Source organism: Drosophila eugracilis, unplaced genomic scaffold (assembly GCF_018153835.1).
Source record: "Drosophila eugracilis isolate 14026-0451.02 unplaced genomic scaffold, ASM1815383v1 contig_353, whole genome shotgun sequence".
NCBI lineage: Eukaryota > Metazoa > Arthropoda > Insecta > Diptera > Drosophilidae > Drosophila > Drosophila eugracilis.
Genome location: NW_024573209.1, coordinates 235,464 through 258,295, shown reverse-complemented (window position 1 = coordinate 258,295; position 22,832 = coordinate 235,464). Strand labels below are relative to the sequence as shown.

The 22,832-nt window shown below is 42.2% G+C and overlaps 4 protein-coding genes across 5 annotated transcripts; all 4 read left to right on the top strand.

Moving 5' to 3' along the window:
• The first annotated feature begins 1,132 nt into the window (after nucleotides 1-1,132).
• Nucleotides 1,133-4,225, top strand: LOC108111109 (lysosomal alpha-mannosidase). The gene is made up of 4 exons (XM_017220458.2): nucleotides 1,133-1,499; nucleotides 1,558-2,028; nucleotides 2,088-2,931; nucleotides 3,003-4,225. The coding sequence occupies exons 1-4, from the start codon at nucleotides 1,153-1,155 to the stop codon at nucleotides 4,179-4,181; spliced, it is 2,841 nt and encodes a 946-aa protein (XP_017075947.2). The 5' UTR covers nucleotides 1,133-1,152; the 3' UTR covers nucleotides 4,182-4,225.
• Nucleotides 4,226-5,675: 1,450 nt separating this feature from the next.
• LOC108110427 (lysosomal alpha-mannosidase-like) lies at nucleotides 5,676-9,000 on the top strand. Its single transcript, XM_041818629.1, has 5 exons — nucleotides 5,676-5,794; nucleotides 5,882-6,252; nucleotides 6,311-6,781; nucleotides 6,841-7,684; nucleotides 7,756-9,000. The coding sequence occupies exons 1-5, from the start codon at nucleotides 5,714-5,716 to the stop codon at nucleotides 8,935-8,937; spliced, it is 2,949 nt and encodes a 982-aa protein (XP_041674563.1). The 5' UTR covers nucleotides 5,676-5,713; the 3' UTR covers nucleotides 8,938-9,000.
• A 982-nt stretch (nucleotides 9,001-9,982) lies between these two features.
• Nucleotides 9,983-13,173, top strand: LOC108110509 (lysosomal alpha-mannosidase). Its single transcript, XM_017219589.2, has 5 exons — nucleotides 9,983-10,066; nucleotides 10,124-10,494; nucleotides 10,553-11,023; nucleotides 11,077-11,893; nucleotides 11,955-13,173. Exons 1-5 carry the CDS (start codon nucleotides 9,983-9,985, stop codon nucleotides 13,137-13,139), a joined length of 2,928 nt encoding a protein of 975 aa, XP_017075078.2. The 3' UTR covers nucleotides 13,140-13,173.
• A 471-nt stretch (nucleotides 13,174-13,644) lies between these two features.
• On the top strand, nucleotides 13,645-17,293 carry LOC108110531 (lysosomal alpha-mannosidase). Of its 2 annotated transcripts, XM_041818635.1 has the most exons (6): nucleotides 13,704-13,761; nucleotides 13,817-14,187; nucleotides 14,240-14,710; nucleotides 14,766-15,591; nucleotides 15,658-15,675; nucleotides 15,739-17,293. In XM_041818635.1, the coding sequence occupies exons 2-6, from the start codon at nucleotides 13,841-13,843 to the stop codon at nucleotides 16,921-16,923; spliced, it is 2,847 nt and encodes a 948-aa protein (XP_041674569.1). In that variant the 5' UTR covers nucleotides 13,704-13,761; nucleotides 13,817-13,840; the 3' UTR covers nucleotides 16,924-17,293. The 2 variants fall into 2 exon arrangements, with proteins under 2 accessions (XP_017075102.2, XP_041674569.1); XM_017219613.2 differs by having other exon boundaries at nucleotides 13,645-13,761; nucleotides 14,766-15,675.
• Nucleotides 17,294-22,832: the final 5,539 nt, after the last annotated feature.

Genomic DNA, 22,832 nt, shown 5'->3' with positions numbered 1-22,832 from the left:
AATAGTTTGTATGTTAGTAGTTTTTATGCCCAATTTTATTAAAATCACCCATATCCGAGACATTATTCAATATAATACTGTAGCAGGCGGAAATACTGACATGTTTAATAAACAGTCACACTAATGTATCTACACACAATTAGTAGTTGTAAGCACAATGTATTCCTCTCCCTTACTTATGCATAAGAATCATGCTGACGAACACTATGTATGTCCTGTTCTCACGATCAGCAAAAGTCACCAAACATGTAGAAATTAGGTGAAGATCAAATAAGATAAAGAAAGAAGAGAACAGCATATTCATTGAGACGCCTACAATATAACAGTTGTATAGTTGTGTAACACATTGCAGTTAAAAACAATAACAATTATCTTCCCATAAGTATTTTGTTGCTGAGCAAAATCCAGGTCGCCACAAGTGCTTGATGGGGTTTTAATTAAGCTTCGGCCTTGTTGCTTTATTACGGCTCATCACTTGCGCTTTGCGTGGGGCTTTCGATTTCCAAGTTAGTCGCTGTCAATGTATACCTATAAACCATATTACCTTCTGATAATTTTCAGTACAAACCCATAAATATAGCTACAACGAAATCGTCAATTAAAAATTGATTTGACTAATCAGGCGATAAGAACTGCAACTCTGTCAAAACAGAAGCCACTTTTATGGAGGCATATTTAGATAAACGTTTTTTAATGACCAGTAGTAGTTCTAAGGTTAATTTGTTTGTAAGTCAAACACGTTTAAAGAGAACCCCTTATCAAATTATTATTGTTGAAATTCACCTACATAATTGATTTTTAAGCATGTTTGAGTTTACCTAATCCGAGATAGGCTTAAGTACCGATAGCTTATCAACGATCTTTGATATAAATGGCCCTCTTTACCAAAGGCTAGAAGTCAGTCGTGTGCAGGAGCTGGAACCATCTATTACAACGAGCTAAGAGACTAGGAATCCTACAATGAAGTATCTGGGCATCGTCCTTTGCGTTGCCTTCTTGGCAATTCACGCCAAGTCAGCCCAAGCTGTATGCGGTTACGAGGTAAGAAAAAGGAAGGACTCATGTAGGATCTAAGAATTCCTCCTTCATTACTGAACTAAAATAACGGAACCAAATATTGTCTTACAGTCTTGTCATGAGACCAAAGCAAACATGGTTAACATCCACTTGGTGCCTCACTCCCACGACGACGTGGGCTGGCTGAAGACCGTCGATCAGTACTTCTATGGCCACAAAAACAACATTCAGCACGCCGGAGTCCAGTACATCATCGACACCGTGATCTCTGAGCTGATCAAGAACCCAGACCGTCGTTTCATCCAGGTTGAAACATCCTTTTTCTCCAAGTGGTGGGACGAGCAGTCCGAGACCGTCAGGGCAATTGTCAAGAAACTGGTCAACGAGGGCCGCCTTCAGTTCACCAACGGAGCCTGGAGCATGAACGACGAGGCTGCTGTAAACTACCAGAGTGTGATCGATCAGTTCACAGTCGGACTGAAGTAAGTTATTACTTCAGTGATTCTTTGTCCGCAGTTTTAAGATATCGATTTATGACAGATTCCTAGATGACACCTTCGGTGTTTGTGGTCGTCCTCGTGTCGGCTGGCAAATCGATCCCTTTGGCCACTCCCGTGAACAGGCTTCCCTGTATGCCCAGATGGGATACGATGGCGAGTTCTTTTCCCGCATGGACCACAACGACAAGGGTAGGCGTATGAACGACCTTGCCCTAGAAATGGTTTGGGATGCCAGTGAGTCATTGAGCGATGTCAAGCTTTTTACTGGTCTCCTGTACACCTTCTACTGGGACACTCCCGGATTCTGTTTCGATGTTCACTGCAGCGACGATCCAATTATTGATAGCGACAGTTATGATAACAATGTCAAATCAAGGGTCGATGATTTCATCACCTATGCCGCTCAAGTGGCCGAAAAGTTCCGTACTAACCATATAATGATTCCCATGGGTGGTGACTTCCAGTATGAAGACGCCGAGGTTAACTTCAAGAACATGGACAAATTGATCAAGTAAGGAATAATACTAAAGTTTTAAGCATACAGGTTAACTAATTGAAAAAATGTATCAGGTACATCAACGAACGTCAATCGAGTGGTTCTAAGTACAACATCTTCTACTCAACACCTGGTTGCTACTTGAACTCTGTGCACAAGAGTGTTCAGTCTTATCCGAACAAAACCCTGGATTTCTTCCCCTACGGCAGTGATACCAACAGCTTTTGGACTGGCTACTACACTTCCCGTCCCACCCAGAAGCGTTTTGAGCGCGATGGCAACCACATTCTTCAGGTGGCTAAGCAGCTAAGTGCTTTCGCCGATCTATCGAGTACGCAGCAGAAGGAGGATCTTGAGTATCTCCGCCAAATCATGGGTGTAATGCAGCACCACGATGCCATCACTGGAACCGAGAAGCAGCACGTGTCCGATGACTACGATCGCCTTCTATACGACGCTATCGTTGGAGGAGTCAATACAGCCCGCGATGCCCTACAGGTGCTGAACATTGTTCCCAACGGTGAGTTCAAGAGCTGCCTTCAGGTAAACATCAGCGAGTGCGCCTACACCAAGGACGGTGCTGACAACGTGGTGGTGACCGTGTACAACCCCTTGGCCCATACCACCAAGCAGTATGTCCGAGTTCCTGTCAAGAACGAGAACTACCAGGTGACCGATGATAAGGGCCGTGTGGTGGCTTCTGAAGTGGTCCCAGTTCCCTGGGAGGTCCTGGCCCTGGAGTTCCGTAACAACGACACTCAGCATGAGTTGGTCTTCAAGGCAACCGTCGATAAGATCGCCAACTACTACATCAAGAAGGTTGATACCAAGGAGGGCACTGCGAGCTTAAAGACCATTTCCCAGAAGAAGACTGATGCTGGAACCCTCGATGACGGAGAGACAATCGTCCAGAATTCGGTAAGTCGCTTTTGTCTATTAACTTCTATAACAAGGAGATTTCATTAAGGTTTTCTTTATATCTCCATTAGCTGGTCAAATTGGTGCTGGACAACAAAACCGGACTGTTGAAGAGAGTTGAAATGAACGGAGTCTCCGAAAACATCGATCAAAGCTACGGCATTTACAGGACCTATGACTCCGGTGCTTACGTTTTCCGTCAGTACAACCAAGGAGACTTTGTCATCCAGGAGGATGGTGTCGAGTTTACTGTTTACGAAGGAGCTTTGGTCAAGGAAGTGCACCAGCACTTCAACGAATTCATTTCACAAGTCATTCGTATCTACGAAGGCAGAAACATTGTGGAAATCGAGTGGCTGGTTGGCCCAATCCCTGTTGAAGAAGAGTTTGGCAATGAAGTCGTTATCACCTTCACCAGTGAAATCGCTTCCAATGGCGTGTTTTACACTGATTCCAACGGCCGTGAGCTGATACGACGAGAAAAGGACAAGCGAGAGGACTTTTCCCCCGAGCTTGCAGTTCAGCCAACTTCTGGAAACTATTACCCCATCACTTCCCGCATTGCCCTCCAGGACAATAACAAGCGTATTGCAGTCCTGAACGATCGTGCCCAGGGAGGATCCAGCATGAAGGATGGACAAATAGAGCTTATGTTGCATCGTCGTCTTGTCCGTGATGATGGATACGGAGTAGATGAGACTTTGAACGAACAGAAATATGGCCAACCTTTGATTGCCCGCGGTAAGGTGTTCCTTATCCTGAATGCAGCCGATGAGTCCACTTCCGCTGAACGCGAGGCCGAGAAGGAGTTCCACCTGCCTCTCTGGAAGTTCTTCAGCAAGAACAGTGGAAGCAGCAGCGCTGTTGCCAAGTCCCTGCCCAGCTTTGATGATTTCCCCCAGTCCGTTCATCTTCTCACCCTGGAGCCTTTTAACGATGATGAGGTTCTACTGCGTGTGGAGAACTTCAAGGATCACATCGAAGGCAAAGTGGTTAGCTTCAACATCCGCCCGATCTTCGATTACTTGAACGGTTCGGAAATTCGTGAAACCACCTTGGATGGCAATCTGCCTTTAAGTGATTTGAAGAGATTCAAGTTCCATACCGAGGGCTCGGGTGCTAGGGGATCAGAACCTGAGTATTACACCGCTGCTCACAAGCCTCTTTCCGCAGATCAGACGCAGGATGCCTCGGAATTTGCTGTCACCTTGTACCCAATGCAGATTCGAACCTTTATTATTAAGAAATAATATGTGTATTCAAGAGTTTTATAAGAATATTAAAGAGAAATACATAAAATGGTATTTAAATAAAAAAAACATTTGCATTTTTAAGTCTTTTTGGATTTTTTACAGAATGCACTGCATTACATAAAACACGAGTTGATCTTTGATCTGTAATTAAAAAAAAATCGTAAAAAAATCGATAATTTTTTCCAATATTACTGGATTAAATATCGGAGGAGTAATCCATAGATCTAAAAATGAAAAGTCGTTAAGACCGTTAATTAGATTTAGTACATACATATGTATGTGGAAATAGGTTATAAGAAGATACAAAGGAACGAAGAGATATTAAAAGCTTGCAACGAGTGACCATCTGGCGAATGAAGGAGGAAGCGACCTAGGCGATTAAGACAAAAACGTGAAGTTCAGCGAACGACGAGAAAACAACAAGGACACAAAGAACGAAGAAGAGTGTTCAAGAAGAGTTGATGGAGTAAAGACGTGCTCAAGAGGAGCAAACACGACGCGATGATCATTTTATTTAAATAATATAATATAAAAATTCAAAGGTGTAATTGAATAAAAGCCAACACATGTAGGAATAGAAAAGTATTTAAGTTATAGACAAAATATTCTTTATAAAGTATTAATTTCTTGAGTATTGAAGAAGTTAACTTAAGACAACAGCAAAAAGTGTATGTATATCCATAAATATGTATGTAATATAAGCATTTGACCACATTTTACGATTTAGATTAACAACTTTGAAGGTTTCCGACGTTGCCTAATATTTCACTTTCAATTAAATTTCTTCGATTTGTCGATAATCTTGTTTAAATTCAAGTTCATAGTAAAATAATCATACAAATTGTTCAACAAAATGATTTTACAGTTCCAATTACCCAAGATCTATATAACCTCAAGTATCCGCTCAAGTATTTTCGGACTTGTCACAAACTTTTTGTTGCCGAGCAAAATGCAGGACAGAAGTGCTTTTTTGGCTTTGGATTAATTCCTCATTCGACTCTACACTCCACTCTATTTGATCACTTGGGCTCTGCGTGGGGCTTTAAATTTCCCACTTCTACTTCACAAATTTACTACAAGTAGTGGTCGATAATTTCCAGTACAAATCCATAAACAGTTCGGCGAATATTTAAAAACAATGCTAATGCAATCGACTATTGAAACCGATTTGACTAATCTACAGATAAGCAGTGCAACTTCGACAAAACAGAAGCCGCTCAATATGGGGGCTCATTTAGATATACCCTTTGATAATGACCACTACTTCCAAAAAGTAAATTGTAGATTTGATATGGCTTATACAAACATTTTAAAAAGTAGTCATTATTCATCAAATATCGTTGAAAATACCTAATTGACTTTTAAGCGTGCTGGAGTTCTCCTAATCCGAGATAGCCTCAAGGAGCGATTGCTTATCAACAATCTCGGCAAACCCCTATATATACCCTGTTTATGAATGGGCAAATTCAGTCGTGTTCATCTGCTCGAGAACTGTGTTTCATCGAGTTAAAAGGCCTAGAAAAGCTAACATGAAGTATCTGGGCATCGTCCTTTGCGTTGCCTTCTTGGCAATCCAAGCCAAGTCAGCCCAAGCGGTCTGCGGTTACGAGGTAAGAAAAAGGAAGGACTCATGTAGGATCTAAGAATTCCTCCTTCATTACTGAACTAAAATAACGGAACCAAATATTGTCTTACAGTCTTGTCATGAGACCAAAGCAAACATGGTTAACATCCACTTGGTGCCTCACTCCCACGACGACGTGGGCTGGCTGAAGACCGTCGATCAGTACTTCTATGGCCACAAAAACAACATTCAGCACGCCGGAGTCCAGTACATCATCGACACCGTGATCTCTGAGCTGATCAAGAACCCAGACCGTCGTTTCATCCAGGTTGAAACATCCTTTTTCTCCAAGTGGTGGGACGAGCAGTCCGAGACCGTCAGGGCAATTGTCAAGAAACTGGTCAACGAGGGCCGCCTTCAGTTCACCAACGGAGCCTGGAGCATGAACGACGAGGCTGCTGTAAACTACCAGAGTGTGATTGATCAGTTCACAGTCGGACTGAAGTAAGTTATTACTTCAGTGATTCTTTGTCCGCAGTTTTAAGATATCGTTTTATGACAGATTCCTAGATGACACCTTCGGCGTTTGTGGTCGTCCTCGTGTCGGCTGGCAAATCGATCCCTTTGGCCACTCCCGTGAACAGGCTTCCCTATATGCCCAGATGGGATACGATGGCGAGTTCTTTTCCCGCATGGACCACAACGACAAGGGCAGACGCATGATCGACCTTGCTTTAGAGATGGTTTGGGATGCCAGTGAGTCATTGAGCGATGTCAAGCTTTTCACTGGTCTCTTGTACACCTTCTACTGGGACACTCCCGGATTCTGCTTCGATGTTCACTGCAGCGACGATCCGATTATTGATAGCGACAGTTATGATAACAATGTCAAATCAAGGGTTGATGATTTCATCGCCTACGCCGCCCAAGTTGCCGAAAAGTTCCGCACGAACCATATCATGATTCCCATGGGTGGTGACTTCCAGTATGAAGATGCTGAGGTTAACTTCAAGAACATGGACAAACTAATTAAGTAAGGAAAGCATTTGGTGATATATAGATAATGCTTAATTAATGTAATTCCATTGTTAGGTACATCAACGAACGTCAATCCAGTGGATCCCAGTACAACATCTTTTACTCAACCCCTGCTTGTTACTTAAACTCTGTGCACAAGAGTGTACAGTCCTACCCAAACAAGACGCTGGACTTCTTCCCCTACGGAAGTGACTCCAACAGTTTTTGGACTGGCTACTACACATCTCGTCCCACCCAGAAGCGTTTTGAGCGCGATGGCAACCACATTCTTCAGGTTGCTAAGCAGCTAAGTGCTTTCGCCAAACTTTCAAGTACTCAGCAAAAGGAGGATCTTGAATATCTCCGTCATATTATGGGTGTGATGCAGCACCACGATGCCATCACTGGAACCGAGAAGCAGCACGTGTCCGATGACTACGATCGCCTTCTATACGACGCTATCGTTGGAGGAGTCAATACCGCCCGCGATGCCCTTCAGGTGCTGAACATTGTTCCCGACGGTGAGTTCGAGAGTTGCCTTCAGGTAAACATCAGCGAGTGTGCCTACACCAAGGACGGTGCTGACAACGTGGTGGTGACCGTGTACAACCCCTTGGCCCATACCACCAAGCAGTACGTCCGAGTTCCTGTTAAGAACGAGAACTACCAGGTGACCGATGATAAGGGCCGTGTGGTGGCTTCTGAAGTGGTCCCAGTTCCCTGGGAGGTCCTGGCCCTGGAGTTCCGAAACAACGACACTCAGCATGAGTTGGTCTTCAAGGCAACCGTCGATAAGATCGCCAACTACTACATCAAGAAGGTTGATACCAAGGAGGGCACCGCGAGCTTAAAGACCATTTCCCAGAAGAAGACTGATGCTGGAACCCTCGATGACGGAGAGACAATCGTCCAGAATTCGGTAAGTCGCTTATGTCTATTAACTTCTATAACAAGAAGATTTCATTAAGGTTTTCTTTATATCTCCATTAGCTGGTCAAATTGGTGCTGGACAACAAAACCGGACTGTTGAAGAGAGTTGAAATGAACGGAGTCTCCGAAAACATCGATCAAAGCTACGGCATTTACAGGACCTATGACTCCGGTGCTTACGTTTTCCGTCAGTACAACCAAGGAGACTTTGTCATCCAGGAGGATGGTGTCGAGTTTACTGTTTACGAAGGAGCTTTGGTCAAGGAAGTGCACCAGCACTTCAACGAATTCATTTCACAAGTCATTCGTATCTACGAAGGCAGAAACATTGTGGAAATCGAGTGGCTGGTTGGCCCAATCCCTGTTGAAGAAGAGTTTGGCAATGAAGTCGTTATCACCTTCACCAGTGAAATCGCTTCCAATGGCGTGTTTTACACTGATTCCAATGGCCGTGAGTTGATTCGACGTGAAAAGGACAAACGTGAGGACTTCAACTCCGAACTGGATAGGCAACCGACTGCCGGAAACTATTACCCCATCACTTCCCGCATTGCCCTCCAGGACAGTAACAAGCGTATTGCAGTCCTGAACGATCGTGCCCAGGGAGGATCCAGCATGAAGGATGGACAAATAGAGCTTATGTTGCATCGTCGTCTTGTCCGTGATGATGGATACGGGGTGGATGAGACTTTAAACGAACAGAAATATGGCCAACCTTTGATTGCCCGCGGTAAGGTGTTCCTTATCCTGAATGCTGCCGATGAGTCCACTTCCGCTGAACGCGAGGCCGAGAAAGAGTTCCACCTGCCTCTCTGGAAGTTCTTCAGCAAGAACAGTGGAAGCAGCAGCGCTGTTGCCAAGTCCCTGCCCAGCTTTGATGATTTCCCCCAGTCCGTTCATCTTCTCACCCTGGAGCCTTTCAACGATGATGAGGTTCTACTGCGTGTGGAGAACTTCAAGGATCACATCGAAGGCAAAGTGGTTAGCTTCAACATCCGGCCGATCTTCGATTACTTGAACGGTTCGGAAATTCGTGAAACCACCTTGGATGGTAATCTGCCTCTGAGTGACATGAAGCGATTCAAGTTCCATGCTGAGGGTTCTGGAGCAAGAGGAACCGAACCTGAGTATTACACCTCGGCCCACAAGCCTCTGTCCACTGACGAGTCGCAGGATGCCTCCGAATTCGCAGTGACCCTGTACCCAATGCAAATCCGTACTTTCATTATCAAGATTAAATAATAACGTATAGTTATATTAACTTCGTTTTTCTGATGATTCAAATAAAATTGTATATAAAACAAATCCATTTGTGGTACTTTCTTTAAAGAATTGGATTTTAATTTTAAATTATCTATTGTTCTTTCTATTTCTAGTTTTTTTAAATTTTTGGTTAGTTATGTATATACATTAAAAGAAGAATAAAGAAGATACTTTCATTAGTTATTCACTATAATGGAATTTTACTCAAGATATATGATATAACAAAATCATCAGAGGTGGGGGCAGGTTTTCTGACAATCTGACCAAATTTAAGAGATTGTTTCTTCAAAAAATACGTGTATAGGTTAATAATCAATGAAAAGCATTGGATCTGCCACTACCCAATCGCTTTTTAAATAATGAACTGCTTTTGAAATTTTATTTTTGATTTTACACCATGTATGTATGTATGTTATGTAGCAGGCGGTCACACTAACTTATCTATACACAGTTAGTTGAAAGCACAATGTATTCCTTTCCCTTACTTATGCATACAGATCATGCTACGAAAACTATGTGTGTCCTGTTCGCACGATCAGCAAATGTCACCAAACACTTAGAAATAAGGCAAAAATAGAATAAGAAATATAAATACAGAGCATTTCGGTTGGACCACAGAAGAAGGAACGGCATGTGTATTAAAACAACTACAGTATGTATATTATAAATAAAATTCATTCACAGTAGTCAAAAAAGTTAAGCAGTTTGTTTAAAAACATTAAGATTCACAACGCTAAAGGATCGATAAGATTGCAGTGCATTACAGAAGGTATGAACTTTCTGAAGTGGTAGATAAAAAATGGGTTTTACAGCTTTTCCGTAATCCCAACGTGGAGGGTGAAAGTTCTAAAATAAACAGTAATTACCAGTTTCTGAGTATTTTATAACCCCTTCTAATTGCTAATTAAGTTACCTTATCACAGTGACCATCTTGTATTTTCTTATCACATCATAGCGAAAAATCGTGTGGCCTATAAAACAGCGGGCTGGCGCTGAAAATGTTAGTACTTGGTAATGATCTAAGATGATATATCTCGGTCGAATATTCCTCTTGGCCACCTTGTTGGTGGTCTCCGTAAGGCAATCCGAATCTGTTTGTGGCTATGAGGTAAGAGATATCTATTAAAAGTTATATTAATTTTAAGGATATACCCTTTTCTAACAGTCCTGCCCCGAAACAAAAGCGAACATGGTTAACATCCACTTGGTTCCACATTCCCATAACGATGTTGGCTGGCTGAAGACAGTCGATCAGTCCTACTACGGTTACCTGAATAAAATCCATCACGCTGGTGTGCAATACATATTGGACAATGTTGTGTCTCAGCTCCTGCAGGACCCCAAGCGTCGCTTCATTCAGGTGGAGACGGCCTTTTTTGCAAAATGGTGGAATGATCAATCGGAGACCATGAAGAAAGTGGTTACCAAGTTGGTGGAAGAGGGACGTTTCGAGTTCACCGGCGGAGCTTGGAGCATGAATGATGAGGCGAATGTCAACTACCAGGGTGTGATTGATCAGTTTACAGTGGGCTTGAAGTAAGTACATGAAGGAAATGGTTATCTTTTAAGAATGTTTACAACCCGACATTGTTAGGTTCCTCGACGAGACCTTTGGAGCCTGTGGCCGTCCACGAGTTGGCTGGCAAATCGATACTTTTGGCCACTCCCGCGAGCAGGCAGCTATTTTCGCCCACATGGGTTACGATGGTCAGTTCTTCTCACGAATGGATCATAACGACAAGGACACCCGCATGAAGGACTTAACAATGGAGATGATTTGGGATGCCAGTGAATCTCTAAGTGGCGTCAATCTCTTCAGTGGAATGCTGTACAACTTCTATTCGGACACTCCAGGATTCTGTTTCGATATACTCTGCACGGATGAGCCTATCATCGATGGCGATAGTGAGGAAAACAATGTTGAAGAGAGGGTAGATGTGTTCCTTGAATATGCTAAGAACATGTCAGAGGTGTACATCACCAACCATATTATGGTCCCCATGGGCGGTGATTTCCAGTATGAGGATGCCAAAGTCAATTACAAGAATATGGACAAGCTAATCAAGTAAGAATGAAAAAGGGTAGGAAATACAAATCTTGCTTAATCTGTTTTATTAGGTACATAAACGAACGCCAAGATGCTGGCTCCAAATACAACATCTTCTACTCCACCCCGAGCTGCTATCTAAATTCCCTACATCAGAGCTTGGAATCCTGGCCTAACAAGACCCAGGACTTCTTCCCCTATGCCCACGAGAAGAATAGTTTTTGGACAGGGTTCTTCACTTCCCGACCCACTCAGAAACGCTTCGAGCGGGATGGCAATCACATGTTGCAGGTGGCCAAGCAGCTCTCCGTATTCGCAAATCTTACGAGTGAAGAGCACAACGAAGATTTGGATTATCTTCGCCAGATTATGGGAGTAATGCAGCACCACGATGCCATAACTGGAACTGAAAAGCAGGCCGTATCGGATGACTATGATCGTATGATGTATGATGCCATTATTGGGGGATCCAACAATGCCCGAGATGCTCTGAGAATTCTTACCAATATGCCGAACGGAGAATTTAATAGTTGCCTGAGACTGAACATCAGTGAGTGTGCCTTCACCAAGGATGGTGCTGACAACGTGATGGTGACCCTATATAACCCCTTGGCTCATAGCTCGACGCAGTACGTTCGCATTCCTGTCAAGGATGAAAACTACCAAGTCACTGATGCAAAAGGAAAAATAGTTCCTTCAGAAGTAGTTCCAGTAGCCTGGCAGGTCTTGGCCTTGGAGTACCGACCAAATGATACCCAGCACGAGTTGGTTTTCATGGGTACAGCCAATAAAATAGCCAATTACTTTATCAAGAAGGTGGAGAGTTCAGAGAGCAAGAAGATTAGCCCCCGAGAAATTGAAGGTTCTGAGACTGTAGTAGAGAATTCTGTAAGTTCTTAAGTAAATATCTATTAAAAAATCTTTTATTTATAAAATATTTAATCCGTAGCTTGTAAAACTGGTGATTGACAACCAAACAGGACGCTTGAAGTCAGTTGAGATGAACGGTGTCTCTGAGGAAATCGTCCAGAACTTTGGCGTCTACAAGACTCATACTTCTTGTGCTTACACTTTCCGCCAAGATGGGGATATTGAAGTCTTTGAAGATGATTTGGAATTCACAGTTTACGAGGGCAGTTTGGTCAAGGAAGTTCACCAGCGACAGAACGATTGGATCTCGCAAGTGATCCGGATTTACGAGGGTGTCAATAGGGTGGAGTTCGAGTGGTTGGTGGGACCAATACCCATCGATGATAAGCTGGGCAGTGAGTTTGTAACAAACTTTAAGAGTGGAATTTCATCGAATGGAGTTTTCTACACCGACTCCAATGGCCGGGAGTTAATGAAACGCGAGAAGGACAAGCGTGAGGACTTTGTTTCGGACTTGAGTCGTCAGCCTGTGAGCAGCAACTTCTATCCAGTCACATCCAGGATTGCTCTACAAGATGATAGTAAGCGATTGGTCCTACTCAATGATCGTGCCCAGGGAGGAGCCAGTCTGGAGGATGGTGCCTTGGAGATGCTGCTCCATCGTCGACATCTCTTCAACGATGGTGGTGGCGTGGGCGAAGCTCTGAATGAGACACAGTACGGCAAAGGCTTGATTGCCCGTGGAAAGTTATATCTGGTTCTAGACTCTGTTCAAGATGGAGATACCATTACGGAACGTAAGACTGAAAAGGAGCTCTTCCTTCCCTTTTGGAAGTTCTTCAGCAAGACTAGTGAAAACTCTATTGCTGCTGTCAAAGGCTTACCTGATTTTAATGACCTTCCCCAGTCGATTCATCTCCTTACCTTGGAGTCCTTCACGGAGACTGAAATCCTGATACGCTTCGAGAACTTCCTGGACAAGTCCGAGGGAAATGTGATTAGCTTCAATATTCGTGATATATTCGACAGTCTGGGTGGTTTATCAATTAGAGAAACCACTTTGGATGGCAACTTGCCACTGAGCGATATGAAGCGTTTTAAGTTCCATGCCCGAGAATCTGGAAGTAGACCATCTGGCGTGGAGTACTCTACGGCTCAGCACAAGTCACTTCAAGCTGACCAATCGGACGAAGCTTCACTGTTTGTCGTGACGTTATATCCCATGCAAATTCGCACATTTATTATTAAAACGAAAAACGTTTAATTGTGACACTAAGAAAAGGCAATAAAATTATACTAAACAATACTAGTTTTTGTTATTTGAGTTCATATTGGTTATCCCCACTTCTACATGTGTGACTTTCACTTTCATTTATGATTAGGACACGATTTACTGTATTCCTAAAAACCAGAAGTGGTTCGGACTCGTAAACCTGCCGTTATCTTCAAGTGGGCAATCGTCAATTAACATCGATTTAAGTAATTAAGTTATTGAGCGATAAGGATTGCAATTCCTGGCCTTAACCGAGATAAGCCAGCAAGTACAGTATGATTATGTTAGCAACACCGGGGCACTGCATGTGGCCGAAATAAAACGCAAGGTACTTACCCTTTTAAACTCGTTGCTAATGGTTGGGGGCTTAGTTAATTGGTTCTCTTGACTAGTTGAAATTCAAAACACTTTGAAGTGCTGATAGCTTATCAGTTAGCCCCCCATTGAGAACTTAACTTATAAAAGTGGGAAAGTTCTTTTTATAAAGTCAGTTGTCCGTTTCAAGTTGGTGGTTTGCGAATTCTGCAAAATGAATTATATAAAGGCCTTGGCCCTTTTGTTGGCCTTTTTGGGCTCGCACATCATCCAATCTGAGGCTGTCTGTGGCTATGAAGTAAATTTAGGTAAAACACCTCAAATTACATATATTAATAGGATTATTTCCTTAGTCATGTCCTGAAACCAAGTCCGATATGATCAATATTCACTTGGTGCCCCACTCCCATGACGATTTGGGCTGGCTGAAAACGGTCGATCAGTATTATTACGGAAATAAGCATAACATTCAGCATGCTGGGGTCCAGTATATATTCGATACTGTTGTGGCCGAACTGAGCAAGGACTCACGACGCCGCTTCATTCAGGTGGAGACGGCTTTCTTTGCCAAGTGGTGGGAGGATCAGTCGGAAACTAAGAAGCAACTGGTCAAGAAGCTGGTAAACGAAGGACGTCTCGAGTTCACGGGTGGCGCCTGGAGCATGAACGACGAGGCTGCCGTAAATTACCAGAGTGTGATCGATCAATTTGCAGTTGGATTGAAGTAAGATGATGAAATTCCCTATATTACATAATCTTTAAACCGTATCTTTAAGGTTTCTTAATGACAACTTTGGGGTTTGTGGTCGTCCACGTGTCGGCTGGCAGATCGATGCTTTTGGTCACTCCAGGGAGCAGGCCTCAATGTTTGCCCAAATGGGTTTCGATGGCCAGTTCTTTGCCCGCATGGATCAGAATGACAAGAACAAGCGAGTGGATAACCTGGGACTCGAAATGATTTGGGATGCCAGCGAAACTCTTAAGGAATTAGATTTCTTCACTGGCATGCTTTACAATCACTACTCGGCACCGCCTGGCTTCTGTTTTGACTCCCTCTGCCAAGACGATCCAATCATTGATGGTCGGAGCTACGACAACAATGTCCAGTCCAGGGTGGACGATTTCATCAACTATGCCTCCAATCTGGCTGGGTATTATCGCTCCAGTCACATAATGGTGCCCATGGGCGATGACTTCCAATACGAAAATGCCTACATGAACTATAAGAACATGGACAAGCTGATCAAGTAAGTAAGATTTATGAATTAAGTTTGTTTCAGCATTTTAAACAGCTTTCTTAAGGTATGTCAACGAACGTCAGGCAAGTGGGTCCAAGTACAACATCATTTATTCGACCGCAGGATGTTATCTGAATTCCCTGCACAAGAGTCTTCAAAGCTGGCCAAACAAGACCCAGGACTTCCTGCCCCACTCCCATGAGGCAAAGAGTTTCTGGACAGGCTTCTTCACCTCTCGACCCACCCAGAAGCGATTTGAGCGCGATGGCAACCACATCCTCCAAGTGGCCAAACAATTGAGTGTCCTTGCTGAGCTGTCCAGCGAAAAGCAGACTAAGGACTTGGATTATCTTCGCCAAATTATGGGTGTTATGCAGCACCACGATGCCATCACTGGAACCGAGAAGCAGGAAGTGTCCAATGACTACGATCGCCTTTTATATGATGCTATCTTGGGAGGCGCCAACACAGCCAGTGATGCCCTGCGAGTGCTTACCAATCAGCCAAATTGCGAGTTTGAAAGTTGTTTGAAATTGAACATAAGCGAGTGCGCCTTTACCAAGGATAATGCTGATGACTTAATGGTGACTTTGTACAATCCATTGGCTCACACTTCCACCCAGTATGTGCGAGTGCCCGTGAAGAACGAGAACTACCAGGTGACCGATGAGAAGGGCCGTGTGGTGGCTTCTGAACTGTTCCCAGTTCCCTGGCAGGTTCTGGCCCTAGAGTTCCGTAACAACGACACTCAGCATGAGCTGGTCTTCAAGGCAACCGTTAACAAAATCGCTAGCTACTATATCAAGAAAGTTGATAAGGTGGAAGACATTGATTCTATTCAGCCCACTCAAATTAAACAGGCTTTCAACGAAGAGGAATCTAAGTTAGAAGTGCCTAAAAGATTCAAGAAGGTTCATTCCCTGAAAACCGATGCGCAGACAAGCGATGATGGAGAGACAGTTGTCCAGAATTCGGTAAGTGCCTAAGTAAGATTGAGTTAAGAGAGTTTTTTCGTAAACATTTTGTTTATTTATTAGCTTATAAAACTGATAATTGACAACAACACGGGCCGCTTGAAGACCGTTGAAATGAATGGAGTTTCCGAAAACATTGAGCAGTCCTTTGGAATGTACAAGACAGCTCGATCCTGTCATTACATTTTCCGCCAGGATTCAGACTTGGAAATACTGGAAGATGCTTTCGATTTCACCGTATACGAAGGTGACTCCGTCAAGGAAGTTCACCAACAGATAAACGAATGGATCTCCCAAGTGATCCGCATCTACGAGGGTGTCAACCGAGTGGAACTCGAATGGCTGGTGGGTCCTGTACCCATAGACGACGAGCTGGGCAAGGAGATCGTGACAGTCTTTAAGAGTGGAATCGCCTCCGACGGAGTCTTCTATACCGACTCAAATGGTCGTGAAATGATCAAGAGAGAGAAGGATAAGCGAGAGGACTTCAATCCCGATCTAAGTGAACAACCTGTGAGCGGAAACTATTATCCAGTAACCTCCAGGATGGCTCTGCAGGATGCTAACAAGCGAATGGTCCTGCTCAATGATCGCTCCCAGGGAGGAGCCAGTTTGGAGGATGGACGTTTGGAGATGATGCTGCACCGTCGTCACATTTTCGCCGATGGTTCTGGAGCTGCCGAGGCCATCAATGAGCAACAGTTCGGAAAGGGATTGATAGCCCGAGGAAAACTGTACCTCTCCCTCAACGCTGTCGAAGATAAGGCCACAGCATCCGAGCGAAAGGCTGAGAAGGAGATTCACCTGCCCTTCTGGAAGTTCTTCAGCAAAACTAGCAACATCCAAAAGGAAGTGACCAAATCTTTGCCCGATTTCAACGACTTCCCCCAGTCGGTTCATCTTCTTACCCTGGAACCTTACTCCAATGACGAAGTCCTTCTGCGTGTGGAGAACTTTTTGGATCAAACCGAAGGCAATGTGGTTAGTTTTAACATTCGTCAGATCTTCGATGATCTTGGTGGACTGGAGATTCGTGAAACCACCTTGGATGGTAATCTCCCGCTGAGCGATATGAAGCGACTGAAGTTCCATCATGATGGTTCCGGTCCTAATCCCACAGCTCCGGAGTATTTCACCAGCCTGCACAAGCCCTTGGCAGCTGACAAATCCCAGGATGCATCTGACTTCAGTGTCACATTAAATCCCTTGCAAATCCGAACTTTCATCATTAAGAAGGAGGTTGCTTAAGGTAAACAAAGCTGGAAATTGTTTGAAAATAATCAAATGGTACCCCTTAGTATTGCCTAAATATAGTTTCTATTTATTGGGAGTAACTCTAAAAGCTTCCTGTGATGGCCAAACAACCCAAATAGACAAACCGCAATGATAATTAAGAGTCGGAAATGTCGATTCGAGATTATCAGTATCAGCCGCTCCGCAGGCTTCTCATATTTACCGCTTACAATGCAGATACATTTACTGCATTGGCTTCCACCAATCCAGCAACCCAACCCTCCATGAACCTCCTCACACCCAAAGAACAGCGAAACACCTCGAAATCCCGGCCTGAGTCGGCATAAGTCCTTTGGTTATTTGGTGAACCCGTGGCTTCCACTCGCCCCTCGTTTGCATTTTTGCTCAAAGCTTTTCGGTCGTTGTGCAATGTTTGGGATATACATTTATATATATATATATATGAGTAGGAATGATATCTGTATGCGATAGCTTGTTGTTGTTGTTGGTATAATGCTGCTAATGTCTGGCACTCGAAAAAAGATTTGCGTCCAATACCCCTTAGCTAAGCTTGAGCCCCTGCCTTTGCCCACTAAATACTTTTGTGCCAACACCATCCGCTAGCAATGCAGGAGGACTCTGGTCCTGGGCTTTTATTATTAAGTTCGCCACGGGAGACTTTAATCTTCCGTCTCCTGGTTGGGACAGCCGGCTGAAACACACACAGCCACATACACCCTCGGCTCTACTCCATTTCACTTCACTGCTGCGATGCAAAACAATGAACTCCTGAATTCATGCCATATGTGTGTGTGTACCGTACCGAGTCCTGTGTGTCCTGGGAGATGGGAAAAATTATTTAATATTGCCCATCTTAGCCGATGTGGCGAGGCAAGTTGAGGCGTTGTTTGGTACTAATCCTAGGCGAGAGCATTAGACACGGAATTTAATTTAGTTTCAGCTGCAGCATAGAAGGCCACACAGAGCCAAAATATTGACAAATTTTATAAAATTGTTTTCGAATTTAGTACATTTTCTGTCCCAAGTGGCAAATTTAATAGGGTTAAGCTAATTAAATTTCTGAAAATTATAAATATTTATTTATTATCTGCTTTAAATTGTTAAATATTTAGTTTTTATGACTTAAAAAAGAATGATTTTTTGATGATTTTATATTACCTTATTCAATAGACTTTTTATATTAACTTTTTCATTTACAGCCTTCGCCACAGTGTGGCCTGACATATGTATGCCAAGTACCCCATGCTGGCTGTCAAACTCTGCTTTGCCGACTTCCGGTCGAGTTGGCGCTTTTAATTCAAATGAAACCCAGCCAAGAAGCCACCCACAACTCACCCACCCACCATCCATTCGCCACCATTCGCCATCCATTCGTTTACTCCCTGAGCTGGGCAGATAATCCAACTTTGATTAAGTAATTTCATCGTTGGAGAACGTAATAAGTTGGGTGTTCAAATCCAAGACTCAGTCGTTTATTCTCACATGTGGGCGTGGTGAAGCCAACAAAATAAAAAAAAAAAGAAAACCGCCATTAAGCCACCAAAATGATTAGCACTATGCTTTATAATGCAGTATATTCCTGCTGTTTCAATGGCTTTGTTGCAGGGTTTGAGTTAATTTCTTTGACCTTTCTATTACAACGTGATTGTTACTCAGAAGTAAGATTATTATGTAGTTTCTCACGAATTCTAAATTGTTTTTTTTTTTACATTTTAATGAGCTATTTGCAATAAACATTTAGCCTTTTCAGCGTGTAAGTCAAACTCAAATTAGCTTTATAGGTCAAAGGCTATCAAATTGAAATTTTTCCAAACTGAGTGACTCGGAACTTTGAATACATATATATGAACCGACATCTTGACAGTGACAGACAAATCACATTATTGCCTTAGTAACTAGTAAATATATGTATGTATATATATATATATAAGATATAAGAAATCATTTTAATACCATGAAAATTTTGAAGATTTTAAGTCTTAATCATTTTTGAACATATTATTTCTGATTAATAATAAAAAATAACAAAAAAAACAAATAAAAGTAGAGTAAAAATATTTAATTAAATGGAAAAAAATTGATAATTAATTTTAATGAACGACTTAATAACCCAGCTGTTTTTAGCACAAGACCATGACTTTAGTGAAGGAAGTCATAATAAAATAATCTTATCATTAGAGGGCAATATGTCATACAAGATGCAATATGTTGACAAGACAATTTTAACAAAATATCGCAAGATTTGTGCTTGATGAGTCACGATGGGCTATAAAAGACAGCTCAGATTGTACTTGATTCGCAGTCGGAATTCTTAAGTCTTGAGCGTGAGTTAAGTTTTGATCAAAATGAAATACCTTATAGTGCTCATCCTGTTTGGCTTGTCCTGGAACAATGTCTTCGCTAGATATGTAAGTTTAATCCTAAGCATCCTGTAAAAGGATACTAATTCTAATAAAATGCTTGACAGACCCCTTTGGAAAGGACCTATAATCAACAAAGGCTTGATGCAGTGGAGGATCGTCTGCAACGATTGGAAAGCCAGATATTTGAAAATCAACTTAACAAAAACGAAAATCATGACTTTGATAAGGCAATGAAGCCTGATATTAACGACCCTGATTACGTTGACTTCCCTTTAGACAATAATACAGGTTTAACTACGAAGTTGGATGAAATCCCAAATAGTTCAAAATGCAATCCCTTATGGCCCTATACATTTGTTTGAATAGATGTCAATGGCATTGATAGGTGCAATTTGCTATATATTTGAGACTACCAGAGAGAAATCTGAGCTCCAACAATGGGATAATGCTGATCTACTTTTGAGATTTCTTTCTTCTGTTTTTATTACTTCTTAACGAATTAGACAAATAAAATTTAAAAAATAAGACTTGTTTGCATTTTTTTCTTTCTTTCCTAAAGTAACAAATGTAATATTTTAATTTTATATTTTAATATTTTCTTTCTATAACAAAATAGTTTTGATCACAAATAACTTCAAAGGGAACTTAAATCAGAACATATTTGAAATGCTCTAACAAGAGTGGATGAAAATAAAAAAAATAAAACAAAACAATAAACTAAGCGGCTAAACAAATATCGTCATCGAGCATAAATCCTCTCGCCAAAGAGCTCACTCGACAACTCACTAATACGAGGACAGCAAAAAAGTGCAGCTAAAAAAGCTAGAAAAAGAGGCAGCCAAAGTGTGCTTTTTGGCACTTCAAATACAGGGAACTGCAGTTGGCTTATAGACAATCGACTGGTTCCCCATCCGGAAAATCCATTGGACCTAAGGCCCCAGCGGTAAATTGTGGGCAAGTTAGCTGGCTCTCTGTGTAGGTCCCTATGTATGTCATTTTAATCAACGGAAACAAGCCTCGGATTATCCGACAGCTAAACAACACCCCGATGCCACTGAATGGCGGAGCGTTTCGTTCTGACAATTGGCACTACGATGCGATGCTCAACTCGCCCCGTTCCATACTTCCTCGTACTTCCCATATTGCCACCCCCCTTGGTGCCACAATTAAATGCGCAGTGAGGCTCAAGCCTACTTAGGGTCGGGTAGGGTAAAACCGGGCATAGGAGTACCTTCACTGAGAAAAATCTCGAAGAAATTGTGTCTTACGACTATATCTGATTTATATTTTTATTCATAATAAAGATAGTTTATGTTCAAGTATAAGAGAGTCAAGTAGAGTGTATTAAGGCACATTTAATTATATTTTTGTTTTTTAAAAATAACCTAAATGCTTTTCTTTCAGTAACAAACTCACTATCAATACTAAAATTACCTATAAACTGCAGTAATTTATATTTTATTTAAACTAGGAACCTAACCACTTTAACAGTCACATAATGCCCATGTAGCGTTTGCTTTTTGAACTATCGATAATTTGAACTTTAACATTTCGAATGTCACTTTAGTTTAACTTTTAAAAAACCTTTTCGCCCAGTGTAAACCTTCTATATACGATGTGTTTCCAAGCGCTTGCGAATTTATTGAACCGCAACAAATGTCATTGATGTCATCATCAACGGCATCATCTGCCACTGCAGCCTGCGATGATCATCAATGGCATTATGAAAATGCGACATCGACAACCGTATCCGAATCTTTTTTATATTAGCAACAAGTTTTTAATATCGCAGCGGGACCTCGCATCCATGGCGGAGTTAGGGCTAGAGGCAGAGGGTATCATAAAATGCTTCAAACTCTTAACAATAGCGCCCTAGTCTATCTATATGCCTGTATATATATCCCAACTCGCGCCCCTTCCCCCCGCGGAGCATCCCTTGCTGAGTGCCGATTTTATAAGAATTTAATATGCGCCACGTATTTTTTGATGTCGAGGATGTGTTTCGGTTTATTCCTACTCGTTCTTACGTTTACTTTTTTTGCGCAGTTTCTTAAATCATTCACACTAGGAGTTGTAGTGGAGATTGACAAGCGGATGGCGTATAAAACTTTCGATCTATTTGTAAGCATAAAACATAAAAATATCATTATCTAATATTAAATATTTTACATAAATATATTTAAGCAATAACCATTAATAACATGAAAATAAATATATTGCCAAAAGTGTAAATGATAACTAACAGCAGTCTAGCCTAATCTTTCGCAAACGTCGACGCTTTCTTCATTACATCATAACGATTATGAAATAAATACTTCCGTTTCTTTGAGTCATCTCCCCAGATTCTAGGGGAGTGCGGGGTGAGAAATTCCACTCCACTCCACTCCGCTCCTCTGCTCTTTGGCTCTGTGATTTTCCATAGAGGAGAAATAAATCAACTGCATGTCCTGTTCTCGTCCTTGCTCATACCCCTCTCGCATGTATTTATTGTTGCGTTTTTAAGTTTGGAATTTTTAATTTATTGCGCATCCTTCATTGTTGAAAGTTATAATTCTTGGCGTGTCTTCTTCGGAGACGGGGCCGGGGCCTGCTTAAGGAATAAAATATATTTGCCAGCGAGTCTCGAAAATTATGATGTATGTGCAATAAATAATCCGAAATAAATAAATTATCACCAGAGGTTTTTCACATATTTACAGGCAGGACGACCGGAGTGGCGCAACTAATAGATGCTGGTTTCTGTATGGGATTCCCTTTGGTTTTCCTTCTTTTTTTTTTTATTCCACTCGGATTTCTATGATTTGTTGGTGGACCCGTCGTCCTTCTCTTTCTCAGAGTGTGTTTTCCTGGCGGTTTTACACATTTACAAGGGTGCTAATGCTAGTTTGGTGGACTTTTTTATACGGTATTTGGTATCCCTACGCCTTGGCAATCCTTTGGCTGGGCCATAAATCAAGGCTTGATTTGGCGCCTCGCATGTGTCCGGGCATGTCCTTTGTCTATTTGCCTAGCACACGGCATCCTTTTGTTTAAATGCGCCAAATATACTCGTCCTTGTCGACAACCGTTGACTGTCCTGCCAACTACCATTTTTTCCTTTCTATATATATATATATATACCGTATAGCTCCTTTTTGTTTTAGCCCTCTGGGTTAACCCTTTTAACCCTTGGCAAGCGACTCCTCTTTGGTTAACCACGGACAGCATTGGATGACATTTTTCCAGGACATATTGCCACGACACTGAGGTCAACCTTTTTCATGTTCATTGGCTTTCCCACTCGCAGAATGTGAATTCGGATTGGCCTGGCCTGGCTTTTTGGAAATCATGGGAATTGTTAGGTTCCTCACCTCTTATGTGACCAACTAATTAAGGCTCATTTGCCAAATATCTTTTATGGGATATTGGATTTATTTTTAGAGATTACAGAGAGTTTATGTCAAAGGTTTGGTTGTCCTCAAAACTGATTTTGTTCTTAGTTTAAGTTAAGATTTTATTGCAATATCAACTTTTCTTAAGGTATTAATAGACTCTTTAGGA

Coding starts and splice junctions, on each gene's coding strand:
- LOC108111109 (XM_017220458.2), top strand. CDS start 1,153: ATGGTTAACATCCACTTGGTGCCTCACTCCCACGACGACGTGGGCTGG. Junction 1,500..1,557: donor CAGTTCACAGTCGGACTGAA/GTAAGTTATTAC, acceptor GATTTATGACAG/ATTCCTAGATGACACCTTCG. Junction 2,029..2,087: donor AACATGGACAAATTGATCAA/GTAAGGAATAAT, acceptor AAAATGTATCAG/GTACATCAACGAACGTCAAT.
- LOC108110427 (XM_041818629.1), top strand. CDS start 5,714: ATGAAGTATCTGGGCATCGTCCTTTGCGTTGCCTTCTTGGCAATCCAA. Junction 5,795..5,881: donor AAGCGGTCTGCGGTTACGAG/GTAAGAAAAAGG, acceptor ATTGTCTTACAG/TCTTGTCATGAGACCAAAGC. Junction 6,782..6,840: donor AACATGGACAAACTAATTAA/GTAAGGAAAGCA, acceptor TTCCATTGTTAG/GTACATCAACGAACGTCAAT.
- LOC108110509 (XM_017219589.2), top strand. CDS start 9,983: ATGATATATCTCGGTCGAATATTCCTCTTGGCCACCTTGTTGGTGGTC. Junction 10,067..10,123: donor AATCTGTTTGTGGCTATGAG/GTAAGAGATATC, acceptor CTTTTCTAACAG/TCCTGCCCCGAAACAAAAGC. Junction 11,024..11,076: donor AATATGGACAAGCTAATCAA/GTAAGAATGAAA, acceptor CTGTTTTATTAG/GTACATAAACGAACGCCAAG.
- LOC108110531 (XM_017219613.2), top strand. CDS start 13,678: ATGAATTATATAAAGGCCTTGGCCCTTTTGTTGGCCTTTTTGGGCTCG. Junction 13,762..13,816: donor AGGCTGTCTGTGGCTATGAA/GTAAATTTAGGT, acceptor TTATTTCCTTAG/TCATGTCCTGAAACCAAGTC. Junction 15,676..15,738: donor AGACAGTTGTCCAGAATTCG/GTAAGTGCCTAA, acceptor TTTATTTATTAG/CTTATAAAACTGATAATTGA.